General features: G+C 40.7%; 1 protein-coding gene across 1 annotated transcript in view; it reads right to left on the minus strand.

Annotated features, from left to right (window-relative positions):
• The window catches only part of LOC132822870 (transcription factor TFIIIB component B'' homolog), an 81552-nt gene that overhangs the window by 37423 nt on the left and 31178 nt on the right, over nucleotides 1–12951 (minus strand). Inside the window, exons 11-15 of the mRNA XM_060836251.1 lie at nucleotides 11318–11623; nucleotides 6068–6254; nucleotides 3032–3311; nucleotides 2115–2191; nucleotides 387–729 (exon numbers count right to left, since the gene is read on the minus strand). Of these exons, the coding sequence (XP_060692234.1) occupies nucleotides 387–729; nucleotides 2115–2191; nucleotides 3032–3311; nucleotides 6068–6254; nucleotides 11318–11623 (1193 nt within the window). The remainder of the gene's footprint in view (nucleotides 1–386; nucleotides 730–2114; nucleotides 2192–3031; nucleotides 3312–6067; nucleotides 6255–11317; nucleotides 11624–12951) is intronic.

Genomic DNA, 12951 nt, shown 5'->3' on the forward strand with positions numbered 1-12951 from the left:
TATAATCGTCATGCACAAAAGAAAAACATGTAAAAGTTGTGAAAACTTCATTAAGCACAGACTGGCTTACAAAACATAGAGATGAATGGAACATAAAGTTTATTGTGCTGCAGTGTACTTTGATTAAAAAAAAAGGGTGTAAACTAAATTGAAAAATACTGAAGTGTATGGCAGATGATCACTTAATGAAAGTTTGAGCGGTAGATAGAGCCACAAAAGCACGAAAGGAGAATGTTAAATTTGGGGAGATAATAGGTAGACCATACTGAAGATTGTTGCATTCAATTCCAGGTATCATTGTAAAAATAATATTAAAAGCAAAGAGTACAAATTATAGATTCATCAAAATGATATCAGAAATAAAAGACACTAGCTTTCAGGTATACCTGAGATACTGGGACCATTGATTCACTGGCTCCTGATGAACCCTGCACTGCATCCTGCTGTACCTGCTTTTTATTGGCTATTAAAGTATCCACAGTTTGTACATCTGAAGCAAAATAAGGATCAGATCCAGTCCTCTCACTGACTTCACAAACTTCAGTAACAGGGATATTTGGATTGAAATCTAGATCCTCTTCGGTTGTAATAACTTTGTCTTGTTCTGGAGCAATCTTTTTTTCATCAATTAACACAACTGCTTTTCCCAAGTTTGGCTTAGGCTTCTGGAACCGTCTCCTTGCTGCAGAGTTTGGTTTGGCCCTCGATTCCTCTTGTTTCTCCACAGGCCTGAAACAGCAAAAAAAAATCCAAATCTGGCATCTTTAAACCACAAATATTTATTTAACCTACCCAGTCTTGGAGACTGTACACTACAGACCAAACTTTAGAATGCACAATAACAGCAAGTAAAATCACCCTTAAATCTGACAAATAACTCGCGAAAATTCAGATTAATCAACAAAACGGTTGCTGCCACCTTGACACCTATCTAGGGTAAAAAGAAGCTTCATATTTTAATACAGCTTAGCTATTTGTCACATTGAACTTTTCCAGCTCCTTCGAAGAGCTATCTAATTAGCCTTACACCCATGCTTTTTCCCTATAACCACAATAACATTTTTAATTTATTATGTATTCTTTTTAAAGTAATTTTGTGCTTCCTTCCAGGTAATTATGTATTTTTTCTGTCTTTTTCTACCTTAAATCTGTCCTCTGTTGACTGACTCTTAAAAACAAATTCTACTAATTTACTTGATCAAAACTCTTCATGATTTTAAATGCCTCTCTGAAGCTGGTACTGTAAATATAACAGCAAGTAAATACACATGACAAACAGGAAGCTGATAGAAAAATACAAGCCCCTTTGACATATGCAGTGAAGCATCGGTATAGTAATTTCACAATTAATGAACAAGCATCTGTAAGTAATCCATCTCAGTTGTAACTAATTATATTCACATCACCTGTGCTTATTATTTTTCTGATTACATGTTCTTTTTCTCAAATTACATATCTGTAGTCTACAATTAATTCAGCAACAGAAATCCATCATTCACAGGTTTTAAGCCTCGTTAGCCACAAGTGGCCCTCCAGAAATGTGATACCCATTATCATGATCACCCATGCAGAAATTAATTTGTTGGTTACAAATCAACATTAACTGCTTATTACATCTGTCTGATTTCTGTTTCATTGCGTCAAATATGAGACAACTAAAAAGAAATACCAATTAAGTAAGGAAAAATCCTATACTTATGTGAAAATGAAAACCTTGTTCCCAAAAATCAAAAGCTAGCTCTAGATAAAACTAAGATGGGCAGCATCATTCTCAATGAAAAGTTAACTTTCTCCACAAATCTTGGTTCTTCACAAAGAAGTCTTTTAAAAAACCCTTCTTGGTAGTTATCAAGTCTTGCAATTGTTTGTTTTTATATTTCTTACTCATAAGAGCCAGGAATAGTACAACAATTGGCATAACAGTATTTTAAGAGTGCAGAGATTGATAAACTAGGTGGTGTCACCAGTCACTCTCAAATTTACTTAACAACTGGTCACGTAACAATACTGAAAGCAACCCGAGAGCCGATCAACTGTCTGTCTGTCCAGTGAATGATTGAATAGTGCACTTTGCTGATAAAAACCAAAAGGTACAAGAAAATGTAATTTATTACCATGATTCAGTGTCAGAACCTTGTGCTTTACTTTCCAATATTTTCTTGGTTTTATCAGCTGTGACACTGTTGATCTCCTATAAAAAATAAAACCAGTTCAAAATTACACTAAATATGGCAAAAACACTGCCAATTAGAAAAAAAAATCATAATTGTGCTGATGAGAAAATAAACCAATACAAGTTCACAAACCCTTTCCTGATGTCAAAATCATTGCCTAAATTTGGCCATTACTGCAGATATCTCTTTTGGCAACACTTCCAGGTGATTATTTATGTTGTTATTTTAAATGTCATTTAGGGATCATACACAAAACAAATTTAATCTTTATCCATTTCAAAGCTTGCTTTCAGAAATATCAATATACAATCAACTCCCTGTTATTGGGCACAAATGGGAAATGGAGATGCTGGGTCACATGAATGCACTGGTTTTGGCCAGGACCACTCAAATACCATAAATGAGGTTTGATCAGAAGGAGAGAGAAGCAACCAAATAATCAGTTGCCAGAACAAGGAAACCTACTCCCGTTGATTGCTAGGTGCATGACAATTCTGGATAACATGGCCCTAATAGCATCAGTCATCACATTACTTCTTTCCCTTGTTCTGAGAGTACCTTAATTTTACCAAGTAGAATTGAAATTATATGCTGCTGCAAGCAGTTTGAATGGGAATTGAAACTGTAAAACCAGATCAGCAATGGCAGGGAGATTCCTTAGCATTGCTGTACTAATTAGGTGCAAACCATAATCTCCACTGTTTTTTTCAAGATTGCTGGGAAACATTTTACAAGGCAGACAATTACCATTTTGAAAATAAGATTCTGAACCAACAAAAGATGACAGTTAATGCAAAGTGTCTGTTATTTGTAGGTTTTGCCGTACGCTAAAATGACAGTACACATTATACATATACCTTTTCTGATACTTCATTATTCATGATCTCAGGGGGATCACAATTGGGAGCATCCTCATGCTGTACAGATGATTCTTGCACTTCTTCACGCTTGTCGTCACCATCATTAAATCTAATAGCTTGTGAAGCAGTTTTATCGTCATCTTTTCCTCCTACTCTTTTTGATCTGTTTGCTTTTAAGTTGGGTTTAAGTTTCTGAACACGAACACACTGAGATTTCTTAGAAGTTTTTGTTGTAACTGGTGGAGTTGTTTTTGATGGTGCTTCACTTTCATGATCACTGAAATAAACATTTAGGCAATAGAACAATTTCAAAAATAAATTCAAATGCATTCTACATTTCAAGATTAACAACACACCACTAGCATTGATATTTTAAAATGTTGTCACGATATGTAGTTATCACTGCCAGGAATGCATTTATTATCCCTTCCTAGTTTCCCTGGAGAAGATGGTAATAAGCTGCTAATTGAACTGCTGCAGTCATGGTCTTTTTAAGGTACAGAAGCGGTAAGTTTGAAAGGTTCTATCAAAGTGAGTTGTTGGAGTATATCTTGTAAACATTGCAACCTGTTGCCTGTGTGCTGATGATGAAGGGAATAAATGTTGGAGGTACTAGATGGGATGCCAACAAAGTGAACTGCATATCTTGAATCGTATTAAAAGTCTTAAATTTTGGAGCTAAACCCATGCAGGGAAATGGTGAGTATTCCATCACACTCATGATTGTGACTTCTAAACGGTGGACAGACTTTCAGAAGGCAGATGGTGAGTTACTTGTTACAGAATGCCCAGTCTCTGATCTGCTCTTGTAGCAACAGTAATTACAAGGCTAGTTCAGCTAAGTTTCTGTTCAATGGTAACCTCAAGGATATTGGGGAGTTTAGCAATGGCAATGCTATTCAATGTCATGGGGCAATGGTTGGATTGTCTCTTATTGGAGATGGTCAATCCTGGCATTTCAAGGATTTTAATATTATACACAGCTCTCATCAACTCAAGCCTGCATGATGTCTTGGTCCTGCTGCATTTGGAATTGCACTGCTTCAGTATTTGAGGAATTAGAATGGTGCTAAACATTGTGTAATCAATCATCAGCAAATATTCCCATTTTTGGCCTTATGATGGAGGGAAGGGCATATGATGTAGCAGCTGAAGATGGCTGGGCATAGGGCCTTACCCTGAGAAACTCAAAGCTGAACCCATGCAGGGAAGTGGAGAGTTTTCAATTACACTCATGAAAATAAAGTTTGAAATAATCTAGATGATTAAACCTCAACCAGAGAAGAGCATATTTTATCAGACCATTATGATTTGCTATAGTACCCAAGTTCTTGAAACAAAATGAATGGACAAACCCTGCCGACACAATTATGCTATTCAAAGGTATCACCATTTCATCAGTTAGTTAATGCAACAATCACAATCCACTCATCTTCCTTAATTGCATGATATTTTTGCAACTCCTAGGAAAAAACACCCTTTTTGGAAAAGTTTTAATCCACAAATTTTTGATTAATTTTGTGCTCAGAATATATTGTTTAGATTTTGTTTTCTTTTTATTACGTTCCATTAGTTATTCAACATAACTAAATTTGTTGCAGAGGCATTACGATACAAGGTTAAGAACCTTAGCTTATCAAATGGTTTGTCATGGATTTTCAGTTTTATACTGAGTATTTGTTGTCTTGCTTAGTTTATACTGTGCAAGGTCTTAACTTGTACTGTGCCAACAAGAAAAGAATCAAGTAACCCAGGTGGATCCTAACCAGATTATTGTTCAGCTCCTGCTAATTTGAATTCAAATGATTTAACAATATAATTGTTTGATGTACTTACCATCTCACATTGTTTAGCAAACACCGTTGGAACTCTGCATGGGAAGTTCTATGACATGGTGGCATAATGGTATTGTGACTGGACTAGCAATCCAAAGCTCCATGCTAAGGTTCTGAAGACATTGGTTCAAATTTCACCATGCCATTCTGATAAAGAGTCACAAGACTTGAAAGTTCAACTCTGCTTTCTACCCACAGACCCTGCTGAATTTTGACCACAATTTCTGTTATTGTTTCTGATCTCCATCATCTGCAATTCCTTGTTTTGTTTTAGCATAACCACTGTCAATTGGCATAAAGAATCATTGAAGGTCTTTCCCATCCTCTCCTGATCTGGCCTACATGTGACTCCAGATCCACAGCTACATACGGTTTACACTTAACTGTCACGGGATGGGCAGTAAATGCTGGTCAATTTTTTGCTACTTTTTAAACCTTCATTTCATGAACGTCCTGCATTTCTCTACTTTTAAACTCTTCCCAGCATAAAACTCAGCCAAGTCAAAAGCTGAGTTTAATAGCTTGCATATGAGCCCAAGTACCTCAGTCGGTAACACATCAGACTTTTAATCTGAGGGGCCCGGGTTCAAGTCTCTGGGCGATATGTTTAGGGTTGCACGGTAGCACAATGGTCAACACTGTTGCCTACAGCACCAGGGATACAGGTTTGATTCCATTCTCAGGCAACTGTCTGTGTGGAGTTGGCACAAACTCCCCGTGTCTGCGTGGGTTTCCTCCAGGTGCTCCATTTTTCTCCAACAGTCCAAAGGTATGTAGGTTAGGTGGATTGGCTATGCTAAATTGCCCATAGGGTCCAGGGATATACAGGCTCACTTTACTAGCCATGGGTAATGCAGGATGGGAGGCCAGGTTTGGACTGGAGCTAGGAGACTCCAGTTCTGTAGTCATAGAATCATCCAGCACGGAAACAGATCCTTCGGTGAAACCAGTCATGGCCTAACATAATCCCAAACTAAACTAGTCTCACCTGCCAGCACTTGGCCCATATCCCGCCAAACATTTCTTATTCACATACTCATCCATGTGTCTTTTAAATGTTGTAACTGTATCCACATTCATTACTTCTTCTGGAAGTTCATTCCACTCATGAATGGTTCTCTGTGCAAGAATATTGTCCCTCATGTGTTTTTAAAATTTTTCTCCAATACATTAAAATCATTATATAAACATAGGTTACCTCACAGAATGACTTTCAACATTGTGATTCACTTTTTTCTTTGTTTCGGAAGGCTGTTTATTTTCAGAGATCCCTTGCTCAAGCGATATTTCACCATTCACTATGTGGCATTCATCTTCACCTTCTGCAACCTGGTCTCCAACATTGTCTTCTTCAGCAGAAAGCAAATCTGAAGATTTCTGAGTTCCTATTCAAATTGTTTACCAAAAATATGTTTGCAGCTGTGGCATTTGGAGCCAGATGAAAAATAATATAATGCTTATAAAATTTGTATGTCAAATTCACATGCGTCAGTTTCCTTTCAACCAATAAGTACAGCTCTAAAAACCTGTTTGTTGCAGTGGGCTGAGTTCAAACATTTACTGCTTTATTGGGGACAACATGTTTTTATTTCGTTACTTATTATTATAGAAATATTGCTTCCTTAATGACTCAGAATCTCTCAGGAAGTAGATAGTCTCCAATATTTGGCTCTGTTCTAAAGACACTTTATATTTAATGTTACTTGGATGACTTGAGTTTTGAGGAGTTGTGCAGAAACAAGTTTCTTTAAAACCATCTGTGCAATCACAGGCAAACATCCACACTTCTGATCTTATGACAGAGGGATAGTCATTAAAGAAGCAGCTGAAAGTGGCTGGGTGTAGGATATTATCCTGAGGAACTCCTGCAGATGTGCAGCAGCTGAGATGCCTGACCTTCAACAACCACAACCATCATTTTTTTTGTGCCAGATATAACTTCTACTAGTAGATTTCTCACTCATTTCGCACTGATTCCAGTTTTACTCAGACTGAGTAACCTACACTTTATCATTTTGCATTCAAGAATAATCCATTGGCCAAAGTCTTCGTTTTCTCTGTAAAAAAATCTATCCTTCCCTTTTCCTCAAAGTGAAAAAGTGTGCACGCTTTTGTTTGCACAGGTTTTGGGAAATTGAGAGAGATAAGCATTCATTCTTCTAGCTTTCTGACTGTATAAGCTAACCAATTATCGTTCCTTTACTGAACAACGTTTGTTTTGATAATAAACCTTAGTAATTGTGTTTACTAAGAAACCTAGATAATAGATCTTTTTGTTTAAAATCTAATATAGGTAAGGCACTTAATTGGTCATCTCAGTAAATGGATAAAGTATTGCCATTTTTATGATGCAACCCATGGAATAGCAGGACTAGAAACAGTGGGCTTCTGCAGCCTTGGCTATAACAGTTCAAAGCTGAAAATGTGTTGCTGGTCAAAGCACAGCAGGCCAGGCAGCATCTCAGGAATAGGGAATTCGACGTTTCGAGCATAAGCCCTTCAACAGGAATGAGAGAGAGTAGACAAGCAGGCTAAGATAAAAGGTAGGGAGGAGGGACTTGGGGGAGGGGCGATGGAGGTGGGATAGGTGGAAGGAGGTCAAGGTGAGGGTGATAGGCTGGAGTGGGGTGGGGGCGGAGAGGTCAGGAAGGAGATTGCAGGTTAGGAGGGCGGTGCTGAGTTGAGGGAACCGACTGAGACAAGGTGGGGGGAGGGGAAATGAGGAAACTGGAGAAATCTGAATTCATACCTTGTGGTTGGAGGGTTCCCAGGCGGAAGATAAGGCGCTCCTCCTCCAGCCGTCGTGTTGTTATGTTGTGCCGGTGGAGGAGTCCAAGGACCTGCATGTCCTCGGTGGAGTGGGAGGGACAGTTAAAGTGTTGAGCCACGGGGTGATTGGGTTGGTTGGTCCAGGCGGCCCAGAGGTGTTCTCTGAAGCGTTCCGCAAGTAAGCGGCCTGTCTCCCCAATATAGAGGAGGCCACATCGGGTGCAGCGGATGCAATAGATGATGTGTGTGGAGGTACAGGTGAACTTGTGGCGGATATGGAAGGATCCCTTGGGGCCTTGGAGGGAAGTGAGTGTGGAGGTGTGGGCGCAAGTTTTACATTTCCTGCAGTTGCAGGGGAAGGTGCCGGGTGTGGAGGTTGGGTTGGTGGGGGGTGTGGATCTGACGAGGGAGTCACGAAGGGAGTGGTCCTTGCGGAACGCTGATAGGGGAGGGGAGGGAAATATATCCTTGGTGGTGGGGTCCGTTTGGAGGTGGCGGAAATGACGGCGGATGATACGTTGTATGCGGAGGTTGGTGGGGTGGTAGGTGAGAACCAGTGGGGTTCTGTCTTGGTGGCGGTTGGAGGAGCGGGGCTCAAGGGCGGAGGAGCGGGAAGTGAAGGAGATGCGGTGGAGGGCATCGTCGATCACGTCTGGGGCGAATCTGCGGTCCTTGAAGAAGGAGGCCATCTGGGCTGTGCGGTGTTGGAATTGGTCCTCCTGGGAGCAGATGCGGCGGAGACGAAGGAATTGGGAATATGGGATGGAGTTTTTGCAGGGGGCAGGGTGGGAGGAGGTGTAGTCCAGGTAGCTGTGGGAGTCAGTCGGTTTATAGTAGATGTCTGTGTTGAGTCGGTCGCCCGAGATAGAGATGGAAAGGTCTAGGAAGGGGAGGGAGGAGTCTGAGACAGTCCAGGTGAATTTAAGGTCGGGATGGAAGGTGTTAGTAAAGTTGATGAACTGTTCAACCTCCTCGTGGGAGCACGAGGCAGCGCCGATACAGTCATCGATGTAGCGGAGGAAAAGGTGGGGGGTGGTGCCAGTGTGGTTGCGGAAAATGGACTGTTCCACATATCCGCTGCACCTGATGTGGCCTCCTCTATATTGGGGAGACAGGCCGCTTACTTGCGGAACGCTTCAGGAGAACCTCCACACACATCATCTATTGCATCCGCTGCACCCGATGTGGCCTCCTCTATATTGGGGAGACAGGCCGCTTACTTGCGGAACGCTTCAGAGAACACCTCTGGGCCGCCCGGACCAACCAACCCAACCACCCCGTGGCTCAACACTTTAACTCTCCCTCCCACTCCACCGAGGACATGCAGGTCCTTGGACTCCTCCACCGGCACAACATAACACGACGGCTGGAGGAGGAGCGCCTCATCTTCCGCCTGGGAACCCTCCAACCACAAGTTATGAATTCAGATTTCTCCAGTTTCCTCATTTCCCCTCCCCCCACCTTGTCTCAGTCGGTTCCCTCAACTCAGCACCGCCCTCCTAACCTGCAATCTCCTTCCTGACCTCTCCGCCCCCACCCCACTCCGGCCTATCACCCTCACCTTGACCTCCTTCCACCTATCCCACCTCCATCGCCCCTCCCCCCTACCTTTTATCTTAGCCTGCTTGGCTACTCTCTCTCATTCCTGATGAAGGGCTTATGCTCGAAACGTCGAATTCCCTATTCCTGAGATGCTGCCTGGCCTGCTGTGCTTTGACCAGCAACACATTTTCAGCTGTGATCTCCAGCATCTGCAGACCTCATTTTTTACTATAACAGTTCAAAAATAATATGACTTGAATGTATTTGCAAGCTCATTGCTTGCAGGTACAACTATAGATCACAATCCTGTCCTAAACTTGTATTTTTACAGGCACATTTTGAGAAAATAATACCTGTTAGCAAACAGTAGCAGGGACTTTTGACAATTTTTACACTCCTCATCCAGAAAAATGATAATCAAATGCAGAATGTTAACAATTAGTCATAGAATCACAGAGATGTACAGCACGGAAATAGATCCTTCAGTCCAACCCGAACTGCCGACTAGACATCCCAAACCAATCTACTCCCACCTGCTAGCACCCAGCCATATCCCTCCAAACCCTTCTTATTTTGGATGTTGCAATTGAACCAGCCTCCACCACTTGCTCTGGCAGCTCATTCCATACATGTACCACCCTCTGCGTGGAAAAGTTGCCGCTTAGGTCTCTTCTATATCTTTCCCCTCTCACCCTAAACGTATGCCCTCTAGTTCTGGACTCCCCGACCCCAGGGAAAAGACTGTCTATTTATCCTATCCATGGCCCTCATAATTTTGTTAACCTCTGTAAAGTCACCCCTCAGCCTCTGACGCTCCAGGGAAAACAGCTCCAGCCTATTCAGCCTCTCCCTGTAGCTCAAGTCCTCCAACCCTGACAACCTCCTTGCAAATATTTTCTAAACCCTTTCAACTTTCACAACGTCTTTCCGATAGGAAAGAGACCAGAATTGCATGCAATATTCCAACAGTGGTCTAACCAATGTCCTGTAAAGCCGCAACATGACCTCCCAACTCCTGTACTCAATACTCTGACCGATAAAGGAAAGCACACCAAAAGCCTTCTTCACTATTCTACCTACCTGCGACTCCACTTTCAAGGAGCTATGGACCTGCACTCAAGGTCTCTTTGTTCAGCAACACTCCCTAGGACCTTACCATTGTTCAAATCCAATCAACTAATTTGACACAGACTTTGGAACTTGTGGACCTTCCAATATTCTGAGCTACAAACCTAATAGCTACTCCAGATATTTTGCTTGTTTCAATACCATAGCAATATCTTGGATGGTTGCAGTTGTTGAAGGTCAGACATCTCAGCTCCAGCATAAGTCTGCAGCTATTCCTCAGGATAGTGACCTTCCTGGAGTCTACAAAAAGTCTAGCACACTGCAATAATGAGAGTGTCCAACAGAAATCCATGACGTAATTTAAATTCACTGATTAATTTGTCATTGGTCACTAACTCCACCTCAGACACAGTTATCAAAGCAAGCAGGCAAACAGTTTCAATCGAGTGCAATTACACATTCATGTCTCTCCAATTACTTTAAATTTGAAGTAATCATCTGGTCTCTAGGCTGTATTTTACTTCAACATCTTGAGTTACTTTCTGTAAATTAACTTGGCATTTTAAGTCAATTATTACCAAATGAATAACAAAACCGAGGCAGAACAGACAGAAATGCTCCAACCTTATCAGAATGAGGTCAAGCTTACAATTCTCAAGGCATGATTTGGAGATGCCGGTGTTGGACTGGGGTGTACAAAGTTAAAAATCACACACCACCAGGTTATAGTCCAACAGGTTTAATTGAAAGCACTAGCTTTCGGAGTGCTGTTCCTTCATCAAATGGTTCTCAAGACAGTGAGTCTTTATTTCCAGTTGCAGTATTTTTGAAAACAACTACTAAGCAGACACTTGCCCATGTAAAGGAATAAGAAACAAGGGAACTCTCATACTTCCCGGCAACTGGACAAGAGTACCTATAGCAGAGGACTGGTAACATCTTAGGTTTTCTTTAAAAATACACATAACTAGCTTAAATGAATGGCTGGATGAAGAGATGAATGATAAAACTCAACAAAACAATCCACAGTCGTAAATACTATATGAGAGAGAACTACAACAATTCTTACCGATCTTGCACTCCTGCACTTCCTGCTTTGATTCCTGAGAACTACTTCCTTCATGAGGTGGCTCTTTAGTCGTTTCTTGCTCTGCTGGCTCTGCAGTAATTTTTTTTTTCCGTTTTCGTTTGCGTTTAGTTGGATGGGGCTTTGACGTACTTTCTTTTTTCTGTGCATCTTCCTGACCTTCTACACTGCAAGATGCTTCAGTTCCATCCACTACAGAATTGGAATCAACTTCAGCTAATTCAGTGTCAGCAACTTCGACTGGATCAGGGTCATCAGGATCACTTTCTGGTTCTGTCACATTTTTGCCTAAATGCACAAGGCAAGTAAGAAGATACACGATAACAAACATTTGCTGTTGTGGAATCTATCCATGTGTACAATATTTCTAAGTTTACAAGCAATTATGCAACACAGCAAATGCACACCATTAAAAGTCAATTCAAAAAGAATCATACTTCACAAATGAATCAGGCATAACAGTCAGAGGTAGTCAAAGCTCCCACAACTATCATAAGAACGTTCTTCTGCCCTGTTTAGTTAAACTATACTTTACTGCTAAGAGTCGTGGATATCAGAGTTAGTGCTTCACAGTAAGTGAAAAAGAATGACTCTCTAAAAAAAGCTCCAAAACTTAGCAACAGGAATATGTGTCTGTGTACTATCCTTTTCAGTGAATACAGAGATTTTTCCATTCATCATTGTCACCAAAGGTTCAGTTTAAAGATTGCATTAGTGTTATATAGGTGGATATACGCCTCTCAAAAGCTAATGCAAATACCAATTCTCATATCATGTTGTTGCAGAATGCCGTATTAGGTGTGGACATTACAGAGTCCACAATTGTGAATAGACACCATAAACATTCTATTTAAAGATGCTTGTTTGGGCTTCATCTAATACTTAACTGCGTAAGGAACAACAGATTTGTAAATATGCCAGTTTCTAAGTTTGCATGTTGTTTTGTGCTGACCTCAAACAAGGAAACAGCTGAGATATGAGAAGTTGCCTAGAATTCATGGAGAAGTAAGGAGAAAATCGATTAGGGTACAGTTCCTAGTAACTGTTCAGCAACCCCTGCTGGCAGTGTATATTATATGTGGTTACATCTGCTAAGCAAGTTGCAAGTTTGCTCAAATATTCACATAGCTAAAGGCTGGCTTTCATTCACTTGGTTGGCACTATGGTCATTTAGACCAAGTACTGGATGGAAACCATACTGAAGAATGGTACTAAAACCTTCAGAATGTGTGGAGGTAAGAGGGAGAAAAATGGCAGAAGGAGGAAGCATAATAGTCAGTAAATTTGTTTTTAAAAGTTTTCAAACTTCATGATTCATTTCACAGAGAGGTTTTCCTTAATAACATATTTCAGCTTAGTTGTAACATAACAGATTTTGACAGCCCTCATTTTGACAAGATTACACATCATCTGAAATGGTTAATTTTCTAAAAGCAAATGGATGCTATTCTAATATATCGTTGGAATACTACATTAGTAGTTTCACAGTGCCTGTAATCCTAATTTCAAAGTACATTTTTAATTAGGTCTTTGCTGGATAATTCAGCCTTGTTTAATCATTAACAATAATCCAGATAATGCTGTTACTCAGAGAAGGAAACAAAGTCTCTACCTCA

Source organism: Hemiscyllium ocellatum, chromosome 2, assembly GCF_020745735.1.
Source record: "Hemiscyllium ocellatum isolate sHemOce1 chromosome 2, sHemOce1.pat.X.cur, whole genome shotgun sequence".
NCBI classification, from domain to species: domain Eukaryota; kingdom Metazoa; phylum Chordata; class Chondrichthyes; order Orectolobiformes; family Hemiscylliidae; genus Hemiscyllium; species Hemiscyllium ocellatum.